The sequence below is a fragment of the Saccostrea cucullata genome, unplaced genomic scaffold (assembly GCF_032062105.1).
Source record: "Saccostrea cucullata isolate Sc308-1 unplaced genomic scaffold, CSIRO_AGI_Scuc_v1 ctg217, whole genome shotgun sequence".
Taxonomy (NCBI): Eukaryota; Metazoa; Mollusca; class Bivalvia; order Ostreida; family Ostreidae; genus Saccostrea; species Saccostrea cuccullata.
In genome coordinates, this window is record NW_026936638.1 from 438,300 (window position 1) to 462,506 (window position 24,207).

The following is a 24,207-nucleotide window of genomic DNA, read 5'->3' on the forward strand; positions in this document are numbered from 1 at the left end:
GAAACAGTGTTCTTAGCAGTGGCTTTCTACAAACACATCAACGCCTCCTTACTGTGAATGGAAAGTTCATTCTTTGGAAGATGTGGGTCGACGCATACACCTGGGATCGACTTAACACCTTCAAAACTCACAATAAACTAACAAATGAACATATCTTTCCGAATGGGGCCCAAAAAATGAGAAACAAACTTGCATTTCATTGTTTAAACGATGACATGCTGAACCTCATGACACAGTATGCATCAACGTTGTCACCAGCAGGGCAAGAAGATCTCAGTCAGGCAATCGAGTTCCTCAGAAGAACCAGTTTCTTGGTTCGTTTCTTCATGGACTCCCGACCTATAAAAGAGAAAAATGATGAACGACTGACTGCGTTTAGGGAGGTGTACGATTGGTTTAAGGCCTGGGAGAATTCCGAATGTGAAGGCAAGGATGTACACAAGAGGTACAAAAGTTTGCTTACTATGGAAACGCGAGAGGATTTAGATTACCTTTTCCATGGATTTATGTCACTTGTTGACATGTGCGTTGACAAGCTACACATTGATTTGATTCCCAGTCGCTTAAATAGCGATATAATTGAAAACATCTTTTGCCAACAGAGAGCCCTTTATCACGGTGCAAACACTAATCCCAATTACAATGAATACCGGACTGGTATCAATAGTATTATTTTAGGACAGACCACCACCTCTAGAAAATCTAATGTGGGGATGAAGGAGCCAGCAAAACCATTTGCACTGGGGAAACCACTTATGTAAATAATGGACTTTTATGATTGTAATTGCCAGTAAACATATTGCACTAAAACAATGATTAGTTGATCATTCACATTTATAAAATAAGAACAGTTACAGTTTACTTGTTAAGATCTTAATGCATTTATGATAAGTTTAGTACTTACCTGAATATTCTACTATCTAGGAGTTACCACATTACTGGAATCTTGTTCATTCCTAAAAATACACAAAATAAATTTACTGGTATGAAATAAATTTCTTAAGGATTTTATCAAAGACAAATGCATTAATTTATTATATTTGCAAGAAATTGTCAATTAAAATCTGTTTTCTTCCTCATTATATCTGAGCCATTACTAAACATTTTTAAGATCAGAGAATAATGATATGTTTTAGCTTTTTGTGTACAGTAATAAAATTTACCTGACATTCTGCACAATACCAGTCAAAATTTTCTATGTCTGCCCACTGATCATCTGTTAGAGCTGCACAAATAGGATCATACCATCTATCACACAAATCACAAGCAATCCAATTTTCACCTTCAACATATACTTTGTGGCATTTGGGACATGTTACTTGTTCTGATTCTTTGGATTTTCTCTGTTTCCTTTTCCCCGATGCCGCTTTAGATTTAGATCTTCGTTTCCTTGGCACTTTTTCTCTTTTTTCCATTTGACTGGTACTTGGCATCTCCGAAGTCTTATCCTTGTTTGTCTTCTTGGAACTGTCTGAGCTGGTTTTCTCATTACCTTGACCAGAGACAACTTTTTTCCTAAGCCTTTCAGATTTTTCTTTTCCATATTTCTGGAGTATGTCTTTCCTGAACTCATTATTTCCAATTTTTAGGAATCTGGTGACAATGTCTTCATACAACTCCACTTTGCTTGCCTGAAGTGAGTCCTCTTCTATTAATAATCTCAGACTGGGATTGTCAAAGTCATTAAAAAGAATTTCCCAGATGCTTTTTAACTCTGTGTCCTCTTTAAGATCCTTGTCACAAAGTGTCAGACATGATGCACCATGTAAAGCAAATGTCACATCATTGTGAAACTTAAGTCTCCTTTTACTTAGCTCCAAGAAGAATTCAAATACACTGTCAGTAACAATTGTTAGACCATGTGAAATGTTTTGTTTTCTTTCAGTTTCAAGCAAAGACTTTGGATACTTAGAAGATATCAAGCTGTCCTTTATACACAGATGGTCTAACATTTTCACTTTTAAGTATGAATTAGATGACTTGTCTTTATTTTTATACAAGGACTTTCTTGTTAAATTCATAAAATGAAACTTTGACTTGGCAACACATGCACCACCAATGTAGCGTATTTTACCATGGCTGGTATCAGATATTGTCATTGTTGAGTCCCCTTTTCCAGCTTGAGAGATTGCCAAATGAGACGTGTGTTCCTCTATAATCGAAGATGATACTTGATCAAATATATTTCTGCATAACTGAAATTCCTGTGTTGTAGCTTTTCTCCCAAAATAAGCCTCAACAAGTTTTTTGTATTTTTCAGAGGTTGAGAACTTGTACACTTCTGAATAATAACATGTCCAACTTTTGCTATTTGTCTTTAGATTTTCACCACCAGTTGTGTGCACCTTTTGAAAAATATCCATAATTTCAGTTTTTAAATTATTTTCAAAATTTGTAAGAGAAACTTCGTTGGATTCTGCAGTACAGAGTCTGTCTATTTCTTGAATTTCGTCATGACTGAAATCCGATAATTGATTTTCCTCGTCGACATCATATGTGATTAATTCTACGCAATGTTGATCCTGTTTACCTGTAGTTGCAGATAACTCTATTTTACAGCACTTTAAATCTTCATTAAAGTCAATACACACATTGTTGTCACAGAATTCATACACTTGGGAATTGTGTTTCAGCACTGAATTTGGGTTAAAGTTAATAATTCGAAGATTTCTCTTGATTGTTGTTCTTCCTATTGCCACCCCTAACTGACCAGGGCTGAAGATATTGTCCCCATCCACTTCTATTCTGTCAAGGGTGAGGCCTTGGGCCTTGTGGATTGTTATGCTGAAAGCAAGGCATAAAGGAATCTGGATACGTGTTGCAATTACTTTTTCCTGTGCAGTGCAGTAAACGCTAAATGATTCTGGTCTTAACTTTACTTCTTTTGACAAACTATCAAAATACACAGTGACATCATTAGCAGAAAGTTCTGTGATTTTCCCTCTGAGTCCATTAACTAAGTTATCACTTAAATTCTTCAAAAGTAATACTGGACAGTCTTTTTTCAGGTACAGTATTTCTGGTACAGACAAAGAATTTAGATATTTTTTTTCACCATTATCTTCAGCCACATAATTCATTGTTTCACCTTGCATATCAATCAATTTAGAGGCATTATAAACGTCACAGTCAAATTTTTTTGCACAAAGTCGTACTGGAGGTGGTCCTGGGGGTAGTGGTCTTTTCATTCGCCTAAGAAGTGCTAGAGACTCATCGGTCATATTTCCTTTCGAAACTTCATTTATACAGTTAATAAAGTCAATTTCATTTTGTCTTTTTACTTCGTTTAAAACGATACAGTGAGTAAATGTGTTTGTAAATCTTTCTGATAAAAAGCAAAATTCGCCTCTGTCGCCCTTTAGAGGATCAGGCACAGGTGGTAATTGAAAAAAGTCACCAATGACAATCACTTGAATTGAGCCAAAATACGTGTCACTGTCCCTAATTTTCCTGCAAACATGCTCCAGGGTATCAAATAGCTTCAGACTAAGCATAGATATTTCATCTATTATTAACGCATCAGTGTTTGAAATTGCTCTTTTCTGATCAAAGTAACTTTCATCTAAGAGAATTTTTTTGCACAGTGTCTCAGAGGAATCCCTCCCATCTCCTATCCCACTCCAGCGGTGAATCGTTGTCCCGCCTATATTTAATGCAGCGATGCCTGTAGTTGCCGTCAAGGCCACTTTTTTCCCACATTCTTCTAAGGATTTTTTTAATTCCTTTCCTAGAAAAGTTTTGCCCGTTCCACTTTGGCCAAGCACTGCCAAATTATGGCCTTCTTTGGCTTTAAGTAATACTAAATTTTGTTTTTCGGAGAGCATCTCAGCATGTCAACCATGTGTTTACATTTACATTTGTGTTTTTTTGGTTTTCTTTACTAGAGAGCTCTAGAATATCAGTAGCCAATGAGATCGCGTGTATCATATCGCATACAGCAAACCGGAAGTTCAGAGCTGTTTAGATGTGTACTTTTGACTTCGATCGACGAAGCGTGTAATTTTATGGCCAGTGTCAAGGTTCTCGAGGGGGTGAGGTAAGGAAATATACATGAGGTTCAAGAAGGGGGGTTCCGCTAACCATTACATGTGTTTTTTGGGGGGCCAGCTGCGGACAATAGATAGAAAGGGGGTTTGATCTGGTGACCTATATTTTTGGTCTCGAAAAAGATGGATACCTTGTGTTATTGTATAGTATAAAAACTAGCCTATTGTATGAAACAAGCGCCTGTGGTTTTTCTGCTAAAATATCGAAAATTTCTAAGTAATTTTAAGTGTACTAACACAAATTTATTAGAATTATTGATATTAAACTATTTCTTGGAATTATTTCTTTATTTCCCTTTATATTTGAGCAAGTTAGTAGATATTTATTACATGCGCGTTTTTTCCCTGTTTCCAAAAATAGCGGACTGACTTTCATCGTAACAAACGCCAAACACCTTCACTTTACATCACAATTTCACAAACAATTCGCATATTTTCACATCTTAATTACCTATTTTTCAATGTGTTGTAGTTGTATAATACATTTTGATAGATTCTGAATAATTCACAGCTCATTTATACGTTTTATACGACGTTTTATGTGACGAAGCGCTAATTTCAGACTCAGACCCAACATATTGGGTTCCCGCACGCAAGCGTTTGTGACGTCAGACCCAATATATTGGGTTCCCGCACACAAAGGGTTAAAGATGCATTGGATAATTCTCACAAGATTTATGATTTAAATAATACACACATAATTTTTTACTGTAATTAAATTGATTGTAACTGAAACTTTAACCCCCTCCCCTAACAGATCTACTTCAACAGTTTACTTATCTTATATATCTTTTTTTCACACAAATTCAACTTATTTGCAAGAAAAGTCTATAGTTTTATGTTTTAAATTTTGCAAGACTACGTTATAATTATATAATGTTTAATTTTATTCGTAAAGTTTGAAACTTTTTGTCCTTCATCTCATGCATAACCCGAGATCTCTTTCACAACTGAATGATCGCATGCACAAGCAATGTTTTTTTCTTTGAATATTTGTCAAATTAAACACATATAGAAGTCCCAGTTTTGGTGGATAGGATGCACTTGTTGCATACTCATGGTGGACACTGAATTTTCAAGGTTGGTTGAGATTAAAACGAATTGTCGGCGAATACTGTTTTCAATCAGCGTTTTCGCTCTACCAGCCCTTGCTTCAAAACAAATTTAGTCGCTATTCGACAATCACTGCATTTTATGAGAGTGTAAAATTAAAGAAAAATAAATTGCTCATGGAATCACATTCTTATATTTTAATAAAAATATCAATTATTGCCTGAATCGAGTCCATTTACTACCTGTGCACTGGAATTATTCGCATCAACTGCACAACCGGAAATCGATCTCTTTTGATTGTTATACACAACTGCTGGTTGTGCAAGTGATCGATTAGCAGACGTGACTAAGGTACACAAAATAGTGCATTGTGTTTGATTTTGATGAACGGTTATGCCATGGTTACTAAAATAGAATTTTCTGTGAAATTTCTTTAAAACACTACTACTCCTACAATATTGATCTGATTTCAATATAACTTGCCACACAAGTAGAATACACTAAGATACATAAAATAATATACCGGATTTTGATTTCGATGAACGATGTTGCCATGGTTACTAAAAATAGAGTTTTCTGTGAAATTCCTTTAAAACGCTACTCTTTCTACAGTTTTGGTCTGATTTCAATATAACTTGGCACACAAGTAGTCTACACTACGATATATAAAGTAGTGCATCGGATTTTGATTTCGATGAACGGTATTGCCATGGTTACTAAAAAAATAATTTCCTGTGAAATTCCTTTAAAATGCTACTCCTCCTACAGTTTTGGTCTGATTACAATATAACTTGGCACACAAGTAGACTACACTAAAATATATAAAATAGTGCATTGGTTTTTGATTTTGATGAACAGTGTTGCCATTGTTACTAAAAAGAGAAATGTCTGTAAAATTCCTTTAAAACACTACTCCTTCTAAAGTTCTGATCTGATTGCAATGGCCTCTTTTCTCATCCTTTGTTATAAGTACAAACCAGTAGAGCTACAGTCTCGACAGAGACTTCTGGTTGTTTTTATGACATCACAAACTAGTAGGATTTTGCATTATTTTTCAGAAAGAGGTCAAAATGGACAAAATTTTAACAATTTTAGCTATAAAATTTATAGAGCGCAGGCATGCTCAAGAATAATTTTTATATATATTTCATTGATATTATCATTCTACACATTATATCAAAATATTGAGCTTAAGCAGACCTGTGCTAGGTGACTTTTACTCAAAACATCGCCGTAATATATACCCTTTTCTGGAAAAACAATGGAAATTTTAAATTTACGTCATTTTCCTGACGTCATTTTAAACATACGACGTCATTGCTTATGAAGATATTCAGTGCTTTGAAGTCTGCAGATATCCCCCCATTTTAGAACATAATTATATATTTCTCCATCAACGTTTGATTTTGGGGGAAAATGTTGGTCATTATCTAATAAAGTCCTTTCCAAAACAGGCTGGCTGGCTATGACAAAAATAATAAATCTTATTTTATAGAATTGAATTTGGAGGAGAAGAGGAGGGGGGAGGGCTTGTATGTTTTACTGATATTTTTTGAGTTTTGTTAACTGTCAGTTTATCATGGAATTGTTATTTTTGAAAAGATATAGTCTGTGAACATCAATATGTATGCAAATAATAAATAGTGGGCACTTCATGAAAATTTGTTTGCACACGCCATTACAATTATAAGACTCTATCTTTTAAAAAATATTTACAATTTTTTAAACTCCCTGCTTTGTCTTTAAATGTGATTTATATTCAAAATCTCTTTATTATCCTTCAGGCAAGTTTCAATTAATGGGAGAGCCATTGCAGCAGCTGCTACATTTAACTGTTCCACGAGAGTGTGAATTTTGATTTTTGCTAATGACTTTTCCCTTGCATGGCATATTCAACATTTGTGAGGTCAAAAAACTTAATTTAATGTTTTGTCCTCTGTACCCATTTTGATGTTGATGCCAAAGAATTCCACACATTTTGTCAGCAAAATACATGTGGGATGTAAATATACAAGTAAATACCTTAAAACTTTGGTTGAAATGATCATATGAAAACAGATTTATTTTGTGTACCAGGACTTTGAATATGGTGAAATAGATGGGGAAAAATGTCGACCCGGGACCTCTGGCTAACCATGCGAGTGCTCTAATCACTGAGCTACCGGGCCAGCGTACCCAATCTTTGTTACAATGGTTTACTAGGCACCTTCTTGGGATTAATATGGTCAAAATTTGCCCACAAAAAGAACACTTTGTTTTGAATGGCTTTCTAGCCACAGTTACCTTGAAACTTGCCAATTTATTGTCAAGTGGTGCCAACTTAGCGTTGTGTGATTTTCATTCATACTGTATTAAGAATCTGAACATGGGCCATTGTTTGTAATGCTGTTCCACTTTAAGGTTTAAATATAATTTGATATGTGTATTGTTAAAAGTTCTTACATATTGTGATCATTTTTACTTCACTTGATGTTCTTTTTTGTTTACTTTGTTCATGTGTACATATATTATAATGAATTTAATTCTGTTTTTAGCTCAGCTGTTGAGCTGTTCTGTTCACCTGTTATCCGTTGTCTTTCCCTCTATCCATCTGTCTGTGAACTTATTAAATTTTCACCTTCTTCTCAAGAACCACTGGGCCAATTTTAAACAAAGTTGGTATAAATCATCCTTGAATGAAGGGGAGTTTAAAATGATAAAATGAATGGCCAAGCCTCCATCCATTCATCATCGCAAACCACGGGTTTTGAGTCCAGAAGCTTCCTCAAGATAGAGAGAATCGATGTGAATCATCCGTTGGTTACCGACGATGCCATCCATTGGGAAATAATCATGAAAAGACAAAAATAAGGGGATGGGGGGTTCGTTAGATTACTTCTTTTCAAGAACCACTGATCCAGAAAAGCTGAAACTATTGAGGAAGCTTTTTTAGGTAGGGTAGATTCTACATTGTTTAAATCATGGCCCTTGGGGTAAGGGCGGCCACAATAGGTAATCAAAGTTTTACACTGAAACATATAAGAAAATCTTTAAAAATCTTCTTCTGAAGAACTACTGGGTTAGAAAGCTTAACCTTATGTGGAATATTCCTTAGATTCGAATTTGTTCCCTGGGGTAGCGTAGGGCCACAAATCAGTGTTACAAGGAGAAAAATCTGATGAAAAACAGCTGAGCAAAAGGGACTTGGGTGAGCTTTGTGGGCCTCTTTTTAAAAAGAATATTTTTTTGCTGCTTCTTTGCAAGTTTAAAGCTAGTTTTGAATGGTACACAAGAATGCTGCTGTTTAGAAGTGAATTACTAGTATCAGTCTTACTTATTTCAGTGGAACAAGCCAAAGAGAAAGCTTGCATTAGACAACAATCAGCACCTCACTTCAACCTAGGCAGACGAATGACCACCAGGATGCAGTTCGGAGCATTCAGTAACATTTTTCCAGGTTTAGTATCCATTACGTTTTATCTTAATTAAAACCCCTGCTATTTAGTAATTACAATGTAGATAAAAAAATAAGGTTTTTTGGACAGAATTTACATTGCCCAAGGAAAGTAAAGTCCATGCAAAATGACTTCGATCCTGTTTTTCATAAAAAACTATGAAAAAGCAGTCTGTGTGAACCAGATTGTCATATATGGCATTTAGTTTAATTTTTTCTTTTTATTTAAACATGTTTTGTCAAGGAATGATGAGCTCATAAATGCAAATATTTAGCATTTTTATATACTGATGAATATCAGTGTTTTCTCTTTATTTCAAAGTAAAGGATTAGAGATGAATTGTAACAGGCTTTGAACCGAGGTTCTGTAGACCTTACAACAATTAAACTTTGATTTTTTTTAATTTGAAACAGCATTTTTGTCAATTGAAGCGGTCAATTTGGACGGTAGCCGGTTCTTAGGGAAAACACTGAATATAAAGAGTTTTTTATTCTAAGACCTTATTTATTTAATTAATACAGGAATTGAGGCGTATTAAAATGATTTTTTTTTTTTTTTTAGGAAAGAAGGTGTTATGTAAACATGCAATTACAGAAATTAATTGATGAAAATGTTAATTTTTTTTTTTACAAAGGAGGTAACATCAAGGAGTTTACAGATGAGGAGAGTAATTTTACTGCCCTCCTGCAGAAAGCCATGGACCTGGAGGGTATCGACCGAGACACGGTGTACCAGTTAGTAGCCCTGTTGATGAAGGTTGGTTTGCAGTACTGTAGGCTATCAGTCATTGTAATAAACAAATTTGCTAACTGTATATTTCAATAAAGGTCTATATTCTTTCATAGTTAATATATGCCATCCAAAATCAAACCATGCAATGAATTAGTTTTAGCCATTTTTTAACTTAATTATTTCAGTTTATGGTAACAGTGAAACCAAACGAGGACAAAAAGAAAGATAACAGAACTCAGGTTAGTTAATCAATTGTCAGACAAACCTACTCTGTAGAAATTTCAGTTCCCACTCCCAAGATGGGACAAAAATATGTACAGAATTAATTTATTATTTACTGTATTCTTTTCATTTTAATTTGTAGAACATTGTACTTCGACATCTGAATGTTCTCTTGGGATACAATCAGACAGAAAAATCCTTCAGTGTCCCCCCTCATAAACTCAGGTACAGTGCAGTTACTTGATATATATTTACATGTATAATATAGAAATAATTCTCCAAATCCATTTCTTTTCATGTTAACAAACTTGACTAATTTTCTTACATAATTCTACATTTCAGATCATCTGCTGTCTTTAATGCTTTCCTGAGTGGGGTTCCATTTGTAAGCTGTTCATTTTGTTTTGTGTTATTTAAAAATCTTTCATAATAAAAATTGTTTAATTTGCTTCTTAGCTTCATAAGAATGTCTCAGATACAAAGAATACTGAGAGTAATACTTCTGTTTAAATGCAAGTAAGATTTTTTTCCAGTGTGTCAGTCTTGATGATATGGAAGTCACTAAAAATTTCAAATTTTTCCTCACTTTTCAACTCCACTGTTCTTTTGTAGGTCTTGGATCGTAATTTTGACCTGGGGAACCAGATCCTCCCCATCACCCTGTTGTTACTGCAGTATGGACCCTCCCCCCAGAGATACGCCAGTGACTACCAGCCCCCTAACTACACACTGTGGTACATGGAGCCCTATACCCGCATCTCCTGGCTAACCACACTGCTTGTTATACTATACAAGGTTGGTACAAGGTGCTACTTTACTAAGGTAGTTCCATAGTTCAGTACACAGGTTGTTTTATGCTTTGAAGTGGTGCTATAAAGGTGATAATATACTGTATAAAGCATGTTACATGGTAAAGATTTGGAATTCAAATGGTAGATGGTATAATTGTTCACTATTGGTACAAAGATGTCACAGTGCTAAAATTGAAGAAGGTTTCTGTATCGTTTTTATTATGATTAAGTAATTAAGACATGGTTGCCAATGTAATTTGTATAACATTTTACATAAATACAGCCTCTGTTTACAGTATCAGTTCTACACATCCCCAGTATCTGCCATAATTCAGACCCTGGTAAGAGTTGTGATCAACACAATTGATGCTCAACATCACCGCTGTAAGAAATCTCACGAGGAGGGGTTCCTTCCACCCAGTCCTTCTATGCTCAGGAGTAAAGGTACTGTGAAAGCTGGTAAAGAAACATAAACAAGTTTAATCAGTGATAGAAATGTGTTGAGATTGTGATGATCTATTACTTACATGTCTTGAATCAACAGTTTAAGTGCTATATCTGATTCAGCATTTGTGTTGATATTTTTCCAGATTTCTTATGTTTCTTTTTTTTCTCATTTAGAATCATACCAGATTCTTTGGCAATTCCCAACAAAGTGAAAAAAAAGCTTTATTTTCTTTCAGATTCCACAAAATTGAATGACTTGGAAAAAATTCAGGAAACAGACACACCTCCACAGAGTCCAAAGGTCAAGGACACAGTAGAGGTGAACTTGATGTCACCTCCAGAGTACAGCACTGTCCAATACAAAACAAATAACACAGGGGGTGTGTCTCCTTCAGAGGAAGATCAAGGACAGGAGGTGTCTGAAACCCCCAAACGACCCTCCAAGCAAAGGAAACCAAGACGAATCATAGAGTACACAGAGCCAGAGGGGGAGAAAAGTTTTAAGTCACGGAAACAGTCACCAAGGGTATAAAGCTTGACTAAATGACTTATCTTCTCTAACTCTTGTACTGGAAAAAAGGGCATTTTTAAAAATTTGCAGTTTTAATGTGTTTCAAACATTCTTTTTTAGAATAATAGAATTAGTTACATACTTTATTAATGAAACAAAACATTGCATGAATGATGGCCAATAATAGTTTAAAGAGTTGAAATTTGCAGATCTGTTGTATTTTTAGAGAGCTGCAGAGATCAGAAGAGGTCAGCAGAACGTCATATCCACTCCAGAAAGATCCACCTCCCCAGCTCGTATAGAGACAACCCACACTTCTGACGCAAAGGCAGACGCTCCTTCTGTTGACCTCATCATGGCCAAACAGCTGAAAGAATTCAGTGAAAAGGAGGACAAGTCATTTAAAGATACATATTTATCTGGTCCGCAGGTCTCTCAGACAACCGACTGCAGTAAAGGCACCATGTTCAGCAGCAGTGTGACGGACGCCTCCAGTACGCTGACAGGACACACCTCCACCACTGAACACAGCAATGACATGACATCCGAGGTAGAGAGTGGGGCAGAGGACAGCGAGAAGCAGACAACATCAGACACTGACGGAGAGAAATACACGGGGGGAGCCACTGACTCGGGGGAGGCTGACACACTGGAGGAGGGTAAAGGTACAGTCCAGTCGTCAAATGATACTTAGAGTAATAAAAACCCAAGTAAATAGTCTTAGCTGGTCTTCATCTACCTACTGTAAACTATATAAAAGTATCAGTTTTCTCAACTCTCTTACTTACATGCAGCTTTGTTGCGGACATCAAGTGTACTGAAAGGTAGTCAGCCCAGGTTCAGAGCTCGCAAGCCCAGGAAAACAGGACTGATCACTGTGGAGCTACAGAAGGCCTTCCCAGAACTGAACGAACAGCTTCAGGAGGAGGCAGTCAGCAAACCAGGAGGGTGAGGGCATATGTGTTGTTCATTTTCAGTCTTTGGATGTTAATAATATTTGATTTTAAATCTATGATGCATAACATTAGTGGCTTATGAAAATATTAACAAGAATATTTTAATACCAGGAGAAGAGCTAGAAAAAGTGAGTTGCTTGCCAAACAAAAAGCTGCCAAGAAAGCCTCATCCTCTAGATATGGAGAGAATGTCATGGTAGAACGTTGCCCAGAATGCAATGCTGTTCTGGAACAGTATGATGAGGATACGATTGGTTACTGTATCATCGTCCTGGCAACCTTTATACACAGAGAGCCTGCTTTAGCTACACCTCTCTTGTTGGAGACTCTGCAATGTGTGTCCAGGTTAGTTCTCTTTACATGATTTGAAAGGTGAATAATCTTGTTGATTTAAGTTTTAAAAAATTATGCCTTTCAAGTTAGTTATTAATTTCCACTGTTAAATTTATCATAATCTGTTATATAACTAATCTGTAGAATTATCAGCAATAATTATGCAGTAATATTTTTTTCTCTAGAATTGCATCAAGCAGTCCCTATGTTTGGCAGGTTGACAGGTAATTAGTCAATATTTATACATGTACAGTGGACCCTCATTTATCCGGACACTTTGGTTCCCGGTCAATTTGTCCGGATATGTGAAGCATCCGGATATCTGAATCACCAGTTAAACAGGACAAAATAACATTTAAAAATTTTGTTCCGATGAAAAATCGTCCGGATACTGAAGCATCTGGATATCTGGCGTCTGGATATCTGAGGGTTCACTGTATATGGATAATTTCAAATTTTGTACAACATTTCTATTAATTTAATTATTTTGAAAAATTTTGCTTTTAGCTCTTGTATGTTTGGTATTGCTATAGAATACTACAATATTAATTTTGAGAATAGGCTTTGAGTGTTGTTTAAAAAAATGCATTAGATGAATGACTTTGAAATATTACAGCAATGTCATGGTCCCAGGAAATAGTGTGAGCATTGCCAGACAGTTTATAAGGTGTGTGCTGCACCAACTGGCTCCCAATGGGATCTTCCCAATGCTCTATCAGAGTAATTTTGAGGGTGAGTTTCTCTGTGAAGGATATAGCACCCAAAGAATACATTTGTATTGCCAAGGTTTACTGTAAACCAACTCTTATTCACGTGCGAGAAATTTTCACGCTGTTCGCGAGAGCCCCTTCATCGCGAATATTTCTCGCCGCGAACCTGTCCTTAAAGTCTATGTGCCTATTAACAACAGATCCAAAATAGGCTTTGCTGCAAAAATTGATCGTTGCGAACAAATTTAACCACAGTAAATTGTGAAATAAAGTCGTCGCGAATAAAAGTTGGTTTACAGTAATAGGTATTACTGTACCCTAAATACTGTATACAGAGTTATTTTTGCCCTTTCACACTTGCAGACAATTTTGCCTGGTATTAAATTTGCCCAGTCATAGTTTTATTTAAGAAAACATACTGTATATAGGGAAATTTTTGCCTGATTTAAATTCACCCAAATAAGGGTATCCTTAACACAGGCAAAAATTTCCCTGTATACCGTATTCACAATTCTTTTTACAGATGTGGATTTCTTCAAGACTATGGCTGCAGCTCTGGCAGACTTTACAGAGCTTCCTTGTCATGCCCCCATACAACTTCTTCTGGAGGTATGTTGAGAAATCTTTTCTCTTAATAATCTAAAGCATCAGTGGAAAAAATAAATCCCCTAAAAATCCAAAAAGTAAAAAAAAAAAAATCACAGGAAGGTAGCTCGTTTCCATAGAATTTTAAGAATTTGGATTCAGCAATTATAAATGTAGACACTTGCCAGTCCACATGGTTGATACAGATATACGGGTATGGCATTTTGCAATTTAATTTGTTTTTGGTCTAAGTAATTTGATTGAGTTGTAAAAAACCATTTCAATAGGATTCATATTCTTTGAATGTCGCAGGATAGAGGCATGTATACTGTTTCTATTTCTTTTGTGATTGATATCTAGGGTTTGAACAACAAGAAGAGTCTGCCCTCGGACACCATCATCTTGTTGCTTAACAATCTGGCAGACTACATGAACTGCATCTCTTTGGAGACCTCTGCTCCTATGTGGAACAGCATTGTGGGTAGTTTTGAAATCTTCCTGAGAAAGCTCTACACAGTGCTGCCAACACCATTTGATCCATCCTCACTTCTGAAAATCATGATATCTATCCTGAAGGTGTCTGGGATTAGTAACTCCAGGGTACGTTTACAGAAATTCTGACAACTCTTATCAGGAATTTTCATCTTTACCGGTAAATGATATTTAAATATCAGCGAACTTCAACAAAATTTCCTTGATTTGTCATAATTTTCACAGAGAAAAAATGGAGAATATTCAGTACCAGTAATAACCTCTCCAGTTTTACAGCCACCTTTTTATTCTCATTTGTATTTTGCTTTTATGTCCTAATAGGAAAAGATTTGCATATTATCTTAAATTAAAAACTAGTGTTGGCAACGAGTACCCGGTTAACCGGTTAACCGTCGAACGTTGCGAGTATCGGTTAGTAAAACTGCTATTCGGTTACTCGGATAAAATAAATTATGCATAGTAAAGGCATAGAAAATGAATGTTTTATAATTTATGAAAGTATACTAACTTACACATTTCCCTAATTTTAGGTACAGTTAGACTTGATCTAGTGCATGGTTGTAGTTGTTTTGATTAGTTTTCACAGTTTATATAATTGATAGCTTTGATTGCTTGGGGTATACATATTTTGAAGGCCTGAGTTATAATTACCTCATTTGATAATTTAACGAGATACCGCCGCAGACATAATAAGCTTGGAATTGTAACAAAAGAACAGCTGATTCAAAATCTGTTAAATCACCTAAGCTTAAATTAATTATTCGGAAACCAGCGATTTACTGGACACTCCACATATTAACTATTAATTATGGAATATGTAAATAAATATTCTCCTTGAATGCGACATATTTCGGGGGCTGAAATAGAAAGTTTAAAATGGTGATTGACGATGACATATTTATTTGTCTTTGTGTATCGAATTCCTATTAATTTTCTTTATTTTAAAATCGTAAATCTTTGACAATATCGTATGTGTGTATTGTAAATATAATGTCAATAAACAGTATATTTGTGTATTACTACTATTGATAAGTATAGAATAAGATAAATAATAGATATTGATAATTTTACAAAAAATCATCCGAGTAACCGGGTACTCGATCGGAAGATGAAGCGAGTAACCGGTTACTAAAAATCGTCCGATTTGCCAACACTATTAAAAACTGTTATGTGTGGTTTGTTCTCTTCTGCAGTCAATATTGGAGCCCTTTTCCAAACTCCTGAGCTTTACTATCTTGAACTGTTCATTCAAGTTACAACAGGTGCTGGACATTTGCTCTCTATGTAATAGAGTCTTTGTCAAGGTAGGGGAATATGCTAATGCTGATAAAATTCCAAAGAACATATGCAAACTTGTCCATTAAACATTTTGAGTGAGTAACAATTTTGTTTTTGTTGAACAGGAGAGAGACAAGATGTACTTGACCAGAACTGTGATCTTTGAGCTTGTCCAGGCTCTCAAGTTCAAACACAGTTTACCTGATGAAAACTTCCTGCTCTTGGTACAGGTAAGAACACCAGATCCTAAAATTAACTACAACTCTCTGCACTAAAAATGCTCAAAATGAACGAATCCTGCATTCAGCAAAATAAAAAAATGCCCAACCACACTCAATTGTAGTATGTATTCTGTAAATTCCTTGTTTTAGTTTGTAGTGCTAGATGCCTATGGAACACTAGGGTCCACTAACAGTGTTAGTAAGATGTTGATGTGATTTTCTATTTTCCTTGTCACGTGTACAGTTTGTAGTACTTGATACTGGAGGTACACTAGGGTCCACTAACATTGTCAGTGAGATTTTGATGTGATTTTCTATTCTCCTTGTGTTGCAGTTTGTAGTACTTGATACTGGAGGTACACTAAGGTCCACTAACATTGTCAGTGAGATTTTGATGTGATTTTCTATTTTCCATGTGTTACAGTTTGTAGTGCTGGATGCTGGAGGTACACTAGGGTCCACTAACATTGTCAATGAGATGTTGATTTGATTTTCTATTTTCCTTGTGTTTCAGTTTGTAGTGCTGGATGCTGGAGGTACACTAGGGTCCACTAACATTGTCAGTGAGAAACTGATGAGATTTTCTATTTTCTTTGTGTTTCAGTTTGTAGTACTTGATGCTGGAGGAACACTAGGGTCCACTAACATTGTCAGTGAGATGTTGATGAGATTTTCTATTTTCCTTGTGTTTTAGTTTGTAGTGCTAGATGCTGGAGGAACACTAGGGTCCACTAACATTGTTAGTGAGATGTTGGTTAGATTTTTAGCTCTTCTGAGCCAAAGGCTCAAAGAGCTAATGCTATGGCCATTTGTGCGGTGTGCGTAAACTTTTTAGAATATGGGCCATAACTCAAGAACCCATGGGCCAATCAGTACCAAATTTGTCACAGGGTATCCTTGGCCCAAGGGCTACCATTTGTACTAAAATAAGGGTTGGGACCCTTAAACAAGGGGGAGATAATCAGGAAAACAAAACCAAAAGTACTGGTTGCTAAAAAATCTTCTTCTCCATAACCACCAGGCAGATTTTCACCAAACTTACATACTAGGATCAGGATATGTCGAAGATTAAACTTTGCGCGGGGAATTACCCTGGGGCAAAGGGCGTGGTCTCAAGGTCACTTCCAAGTTGACCTAAATTTACAATTAATAAAAACGTGTATATTTTGCTTACTATAAGGACTAGGATCATCAATTCTTGTAAGTTGATGCATCTTACGACTTCACATCGTTAACTAAAAAGTAGGTCACAGTGACCTACTTTTTAAATTTTGCGGGGATTTGTTTTCAAATTGATTTGAAGGCATATTTTGGACACTTTAAGGCCTATGATCATCAAACTTTGTCAGTTGATGCATCTTGGGTCTTTGAACAATGTCAACTTAAAAGTAGGTCACCGTGACCTACTTTTTGAACTTGATGACTTATCCTTTTAAAAACATTAAATCCCATTATTTCAGACACTGGGAGGTTTAGAATCATCAAATCTTGTACTTTGATGCATCTTGGGACCTTAAAACATATGTATGAAAAATAGGTCACTGTGACCTACTTTTTAAAAGTTGTTTAAAACGCATATTTTGATTACCTTCAGACCTACGATCATCAAACTTGGTCAGTAGATGCATCTTTTTGAAAAAACAAAAAGTAGGTCACGATGACCTAGACATTTTATGGCTATATTTAAGTATCTTAGGTATTTATTGGCTAAGAATCATCAACTTTGTGAGTCCATGCATATTTGGTTTTCCCTCTAAAAGTAGGTCACGGTGACCTACTTTTGATATTTTATGGCTTTATTTTAGTATCTCCGGTACTTATTGGCTTAGAATCATCAAACTTTATATGATGCACAATTAAAAAAAGTAGGTCATGGTGACCTACTTTTGACATTTTGTGACTAGAATTAAGTATCTCTGGTACTTATTGACCTAAAATCATCAAACTTTGTGAGTTGATGCATCTTGGGTTTACACAAAAAGTAGGTCACAGTGACCTACTTTTGAGATTTTATGGCTATATTTAATATCTCAGGCACTTATTGGCTAAGAATCATCAAACTTTGTCAGTTGAGGAGAGAGACAAAAAATAGGTCACAGTGACCTACTTTTGAATATCTCAGGTACGTATAAGCTTAGAATCATCAAACTTTGTCAGTTTAGGCACCTTGGGCTCGGAGAAGTTCAAAAAGTAGGTCACTGTGACCTACTTTTGAAATTTTATGGCTATATTTAATTATATCGGGTACTTATTGGCTCGGAATTATCAAACTTTGTCAGTTGAGGCATCTTAGGGTTTCATTGAATGTCCAACAAGAAAGTAGGTCACGGTGACCTAATTTTGAATATCTCAGGTACTTATTGGCTTAGAATCATCAAATTTTGTCAATTTAGGCATTATGGGTTTTTGAATAATGTCAACCAAAAAGTAGGTCACAGTGACCTACTTTTGACATTTGATGACTATATTTAATTATCTCTGGTGTAATTGGCCTAGAAGTGTTTTGAGATGATGCATCTTGGGTTTTCAGTTTGACCAAAAAGTAGATCATGGTGACCTACTTTTGATGCTGGTACTTATTTAATTAGAATCATCAGTCTTTGTCAATTAATGGGTCTTGAGTCCTCAGAAAATTGTCAATCGAAGGGTAGGTCACTGTGACCTACTTATGGTATTTTATAATTATATTATTCAGTCTAACTGTGTTATAGTTTGTAGTGTTGGAGGCTTCTAACAGAAGTGATAGATTGTACAATTTATCAGAAGAGGATTCAAGGTCCTTGGGCCTAATTTTCTTGTGCTAGTGAGATGTTGATGAGATTTTCTATTATCCCTGTGTTTCAGTTTGTAGTTCTGGAGGTACACTAGGGTCCACTAACATTGTCAGTGAGATGTTGATGTGATTTTCTATCTTGTGTTACAGTTTGTAGTACCAGATACTGGAGGAACACTTACATTGTAAGTGAGATGTTGATGAGATTTTCTATCTTGTGTTACAGTTTGTAGTACCAGATACTGGAGGAACACTTACATTGTAAGTGAGATGTTGATGAGATTTTCTATTTTCCTTGTGTTTTAGTTTGTAGTGTTGGATGCCGGAGGAACACTAGGGTCCACTAACATTGTCAGTGAGATGTTGATGAGATTTTCTATGTGTTTTAGTTTGTAGTACTAGATGCCGGAGGAACACTAGGGTCCACTAACATCGTTAGTGAGATGTTGATGCTGTACAACCTTCAGAGTCAAATGTTGATATAGCAAAGTAAGTACCTGACTTTGCTATAACCGAGTTTTACTGTAGTTACATATTTTAATATTTTTTGTTGTATCTTAAGTGAGCATTACTTGTTTGTTTATTGATAACAGATTAAATATCGGTTTCATTTCAAAAACATATTTATTTAAACCAGGTTAAAACATCAATGGATTTACTTGACATTGTTTACCCTTAAAAAAATTACTTATATGCGGGTCAAGGAATTTTATCAAAAAATAACCGACTTATACTCTCTTATAGGGTTAACATATCAAAGGTTTACATGAAAAGATTTTTTTATTATGATAAGAATTGAATGCTACCCATTACTTAGACTTAAGTTAAGAATAACCTTATACTTAGATTGTAAAACTAATGACTGCATTTCATGAGTATCTGGCTGTATATGTAATTTCAGAACAATATGAAAGGGGGAGGAAGCAGCTATTTGAATGAGGACACACTTGGAAATCAGCTGAAGTCTGGGATAGCTCAGTTTGTTGCCTTGGAGATCACTCGTGGCAATGGCCGTGACAACAGAGCAATATCTCGTTACCTGCCCTGGCTCTACCATCCCCCCTCCACAGTACAGCAAGGGTGAAGATTTTATGATAAATTATATATTTTTTGGTAATAAATTACAGTACAACAGAAAGTAAGGATCTGGAGATAAATAGCTGTACAAAAGAATTAAGGTTCTTGTGAAAAATGGAAGGTTCTGTAAATTAACTGACAGGATAAGCTTGTAGTGATGCAGTAATTTACTACAACAGGATACATAACAGTCCAGAGGTGGCAAGAATCAGAAGATTCTAATGTTAAAAATATAGAATAATGTTTTAGAATCTAAGGATATTTTTTCCAATGCTATAGTTTACCATGTGATTGCAAAAAATGTGTTCAAATCTTCAATGCATGTGTGAGTTTGATAAATACAATGTATATCTTTGCTTTTAGCCCAAAAGAGTTTACAGACTGTATTGGCCACATACGTCTTCTCTCTTGGCTTTTGATTGGTTCCCTGACTCACACAGGAATGACAGAAGGAACCGCCCCCATTTCCTGTCAGCCAATCCCATTGGATGCTAGCTCCTACATTGCAGAACATGTTTTGGTCATTATGACTGGATTTGATGAGAGATCAAAGGTTAATTCTTATTAAATTACTAGAGAAAAGTATTTTTGATTACTTTTATTTTAATTACATTGTAAATTATATATGTTATATGTATTTTTTATTTCATCACATTTTTTGTTATCTTTCTGTTAACACTGAATAATAAAATCTAAGGAGTCTGTATTCATTTTAATTTTGAAAATTGCATTTTCATATTTTAAGGACATGAAGGTATGAAGGATATTGTATTTTTGTAGTCAACTAAGTGTACTGCACTAATTAACAAGGAATCTTGATACACTGTGATGACTTGATGATCTATAAAATACTGTTGCCTTATCTTGTTTTTTCTTGTCGACCTTTGCTTTTGGAAACCAATTTGAGAACTTAAATTTCTTGTAAATACATTTATTTAAAAATTTGTTGTTTTACTTTGCATAATGAGCAAACAGGCTATGTGAATTAAACTAAGATTCATTATATATTCATATATCATATATCAGTGCCATGATTTTAATTAAATTATGCTAGCTTTAGATTTTCTAATGGCATGTGCATTTTTGAATGTACCAGTTCCTTATGCTACATGTGCAAGCTAAACTATAATTGTTATTACAGTTATTGTCTTTCTGATTTCAGGACTCGGTATTGCACATGAGTTCCCTCTTCCATGCTTTTATCCTCTGCCAGGTTTGTGAACATAAACAGTAAAACAGTGTATTGTGAACATAAATAATTAAAATTAATATTATATTACCATAATAATTTTGTAAGATACTTGTATTGGTATGGTTCACAGACTTCTATCTTTTAAGAGATTTGTTCTGTATTTAGCTGTGGACCATGTACTGTGAGTCGACGGCGGCCCAGTATCCTATGGACAGTGAGAACCACAAACTGGCCTCCACCATGGTGATGGACTTCTGGGGGCGGGTCACGCCGGGGATACTGCAGATGTTAAACACTCCCAAAGAGGTACAGCATGATTTCATCTAGCCTCTCAAGTAACTTAGAAGTTTAAAGAGGCAATTTTATATGTTGTCACTGATTAAAAAGAAAACAATATGCCATGCATATTATATGAACTAACACAGATGTCTAATTCGTGAATACATTATTTTCTAGCAGCCCTAGTCTTTAGCAAAGTATTTTTATAGAATTTTATATTACAAAGTCACAATTGATTCACAATCCATTAAGACATCTATTACTCTTTTAATTGCACCATGGGGTATACAGCATGAGAGGCCACAAAGACAGGTTTGTTTGATGTTTTTGCCCATGAAAATGCATGACAATAGATGACCCATCTTAAAATTGTATGGTCCAGTACAATCTTTTGTAGCAAAGCTTCAAAGGTTATTGTGTTTTAGCTGTGTTTTAAATTTTTCCTAGAAATGTTTTGTGATTGAGGAATATTCCACCAATAGTATGTGGGGGAAATCTGGGTCTCTTGGTATATTTGAGCTAAAATCCTCGCCTTTATTCCCCATTTGTTTTGAAAATATTTGTACATTTTTTTTTCTTGATATATGTTTTCTTTGGTTGATATTTTTTATTCTTTGTTTTACATTTGGGGCTTTTTTGGTTTGAAGATACTGTTGAGATGCAAATAAATAGCTTTGTTTATAGTACTTTTATGTTACATTTGCAGTTGGCAGAAATGGTCAATCTTCATTTTCTAAGTTTGATGGAGGCCCTAAGGGAATGCAATTCTTCGGTTCTGGCCAAATTGTACCCCATGTGGACTTCAATTTTGTTTACCTACCACTCGCAGGTAAAGAATACTGTAAATGGAGACATTTTTTACCAAAGGTTGAATATTAGAGAGCTTTTGCTTTCAGTCTGATCCAGTCTATTTCTCTTCCTTTATACAAATTTCTAAGCCCTAAGTTCTAAAATACAATGTACATTGTATGAAGGCATAAATTGTTAGTTTTATTATAATATACTGTGGAATCATTTTAATTCGTGGGGGTCAATGTTCGTTGGTAAGCAAAATTTGACCTGTTCGTGGGGACGTATTTTCATGGGTTACTCGTACGTACGATGGTTCAATGAATCAATATGTTATCAAAATAAACGTTCGTGGAGATGTAAATTCGTGAGTATGGGTGACCCACGAAATCCACAAACATTGGTCCCCAACGAACAATGATGATTCTACAGTACATGTATACACAACTAGTTTCACATTGATTTTTAAAGCTAAGGAACAATTTTAACTCAAATTTGCATCATGGCAGTTGGAAGTCCATCTATGCCTTAGTGATAGAAATGCTTCAGACTCTTGTTCCTTATTAATAGAAATGACTCTGTCTACTAGCTCCTTATTTATTTCCACAGTTGCCTGGACATTTACAAGTGAGACTTCAGACAGTGGAGAACTGGAAGCCTCCCAGTACATCTAAGGACCAGGCTTCCTTTAACATCCTGTTGACCTGGCTAAAGCGCATACAGTTCAAACTGGGTCAGGTGGAGGTGCAGTCCTCGGCTGCCACTCAGTTCTACTCTGTTTAATCTGGGAAGGGGGTCAGAAAAGGCCATAACTCAGATCTAGTAATCTGGGGAGGGGGTCAAAATAGGCCACTAAACACTAACACAATTGGATGTATTAAATTGTCATAATCAAAGAATGCTAGCTGGATCATGTATTATGGATTAAATCTCATTCATTGATTTTCCTAACATTGTAGCTTTATAGAAGGCATATAATGTTTAAGATGGTAGTATTTAAAGAAGTTGAAATAATAACTACTGTACATGTACATATACTGTACATAAATTAACTTATCCAAAATTTAGCTGAATCTCTAGTTATTGCGTTGTTGGCATATTCATACTAAAGCACCATATATTTTATGTATAAACAATTTCTTGGTGGTATTCATGAGTTAGTATATCGTTGTCCTATAGCTAAAGCTGCTAAAGTATGAAGCCTGCTTTTTAAGGTGCACATACAGTATTTTAGAGGGGTTAGGATTTGATTGATGTAAGAAAATTACATTATTTGGTTTTCAGTGTGAAGAAGTTCGTACATTTTTGTATAAAAAGTATAATTTAGTAGAGGAATGTTCAAATATACATTTATTAGTATTTGTTGTATACTGAAAGAATGTATGACGGTATAATCCCTATTAACTGCCCCGGGCGCTTAGAAAATTGCGAAAAGGGGACGGTTATTTTGGTACATGTATTCTCTTTATGATATTTAATGTCATATTTTAACTTAAAAAAATCTTTTGAAAAAAAATAATAAATACAAAGAACCACTAAAATAATTTCTAGCTTTTTAGCTCACCTGAGCCGAAGGCTCAAGTGAGCTTTTCTGATCACATTTTGTCCAGCGTCCGTCTGTCTGTCCGTCTGTCTGTCTAGCTGTCTGTCTGTATGTAAACTTTTCATGTTTTTGACTTCTTCTCAAGAACCGCTGGGCCAATTTCAACCAAACTTGCCACAAAGCATCCTTAGGTGAAGGGGATTCAAGTTTGTTCAAATGAAGGGCCATGCCCTCATTCAAGGGGAGATAATTGGGAATTAATGAAAATTTGGTGGTATGTTTTAAAAATCTTCTTCTCAAGAACCACTGTGCCAGGAAAGATGAAGCTTATGGGGAAACATCCTCAGGTAGTGTAGATTCAAATTTGTTCAAATCATGACCCCCGGGGGTAGGGCGGGGCCACAATGGCCGACCAAAGTTTTACATAGAAATTTATAGTTAAATTCTTTAAAAATCTTCTTCTCAAGAATGACAAAGCCATAATTGATCATATTTATATGGAAGCATCGATCCTCAGGTAGTGTAGATTCAAGTTTGTTCAAATCATGACCCCCGCGGGGTAGGGGGGCCACAATGGCCAATCAAAGTTTTACATAGACATATATAGGGAAATTCTTTAAAAATCATCTTCTCAAAAATAGTAAAGCCATGATTGGTCATGGGACTACTTTTGGATTTAAACTTTTCAATAATAAACCAATTTTTACTTTTTCCAAGCCACAGTGCTCAGGTGAGGGATGTGG

The 24,207-nt window shown here is 35.4% G+C and overlaps 2 protein-coding genes across 3 annotated transcripts in view; one reads left to right on the forward strand and one right to left on the reverse strand.

Annotated features, from left to right (window-relative positions):
- LOC134246034 (protein unc-79 homolog) overlaps nt 1–23,958 on the forward strand; it is a 55,082-nt gene extending 31,124 nt beyond the window's left edge. The window contains exons 27-52 of the mRNA XM_062728297.1: nt 8,422–8,535; nt 9,168–9,289; nt 9,451–9,504; nt 9,630–9,712; nt 9,830–9,872; nt 10,100–10,282; nt 10,575–10,722; nt 10,962–11,251; nt 11,463–11,901; nt 12,031–12,184; nt 12,304–12,537; nt 12,711–12,749; nt 13,142–13,257; nt 13,759–13,844; nt 14,181–14,420; nt 15,506–15,616; nt 15,716–15,820; nt 16,236–16,257; nt 18,996–19,059; nt 19,329–19,344; nt 19,486–19,664; nt 20,025–20,214; nt 20,824–20,874; nt 21,019–21,159; nt 21,839–21,961; nt 22,531–23,958. Of these exons, the coding sequence (XP_062584281.1) occupies nt 8,422–8,535; nt 9,168–9,289; nt 9,451–9,504; nt 9,630–9,712; nt 9,830–9,872; nt 10,100–10,282; nt 10,575–10,722; nt 10,962–11,251; nt 11,463–11,901; nt 12,031–12,184; nt 12,304–12,537; nt 12,711–12,749; nt 13,142–13,257; nt 13,759–13,844; nt 14,181–14,420; nt 15,506–15,616; nt 15,716–15,820; nt 16,236–16,257; nt 18,996–19,059; nt 19,329–19,344; nt 19,486–19,664; nt 20,025–20,214; nt 20,824–20,874; nt 21,019–21,159; nt 21,839–21,961; nt 22,531–22,704 (3,521 nt within the window). The 3' untranslated portion in view covers nt 22,705–23,958. The remainder of the gene's footprint in view (nt 1–8,421; nt 8,536–9,167; nt 9,290–9,450; nt 9,505–9,629; nt 9,713–9,829; nt 9,873–10,099; nt 10,283–10,574; nt 10,723–10,961; nt 11,252–11,462; nt 11,902–12,030; nt 12,185–12,303; nt 12,538–12,710; nt 12,750–13,141; nt 13,258–13,758; nt 13,845–14,180; nt 14,421–15,505; nt 15,617–15,715; nt 15,821–16,235; nt 16,258–18,995; nt 19,060–19,328; nt 19,345–19,485; nt 19,665–20,024; nt 20,215–20,823; nt 20,875–21,018; nt 21,160–21,838; nt 21,962–22,530) is intronic.
- On the reverse strand, nt 253–4,126 carry LOC134246079 (uncharacterized). Of its 2 annotated transcripts, none has more exons than XM_062728344.1 (3): nt 1,164–4,125; nt 905–956; nt 253–339 (listed from the first exon to the last, which is right to left on the reverse strand). In XM_062728344.1, the coding sequence occupies exons 1-2, from the start codon at nt 3,822–3,824 to the stop codon at nt 951–953; spliced, it is 2,667 nt and encodes an 888-aa protein (XP_062584328.1). In that variant the 5' UTR covers nt 3,825–4,125; the 3' UTR covers nt 253–339; nt 905–950. The 2 variants fall into 2 exon arrangements, with proteins under 2 accessions (XP_062584328.1, XP_062584329.1); XM_062728345.1 differs by having other exon boundaries at nt 262–339; nt 932–956; nt 1,164–4,126.
- Nucleotides 23,959–24,207: the final 249 nt, after the last annotated feature.

Excerpts from the sequence above, each read along its gene's own strand:
- LOC134246079 (XM_062728344.1), bottom strand. The coding sequence starts at position 3,824 with ATGCTCTCCGAAAAACAAAATTTAGTATTACTTAAAGCCAAAGAAGGC.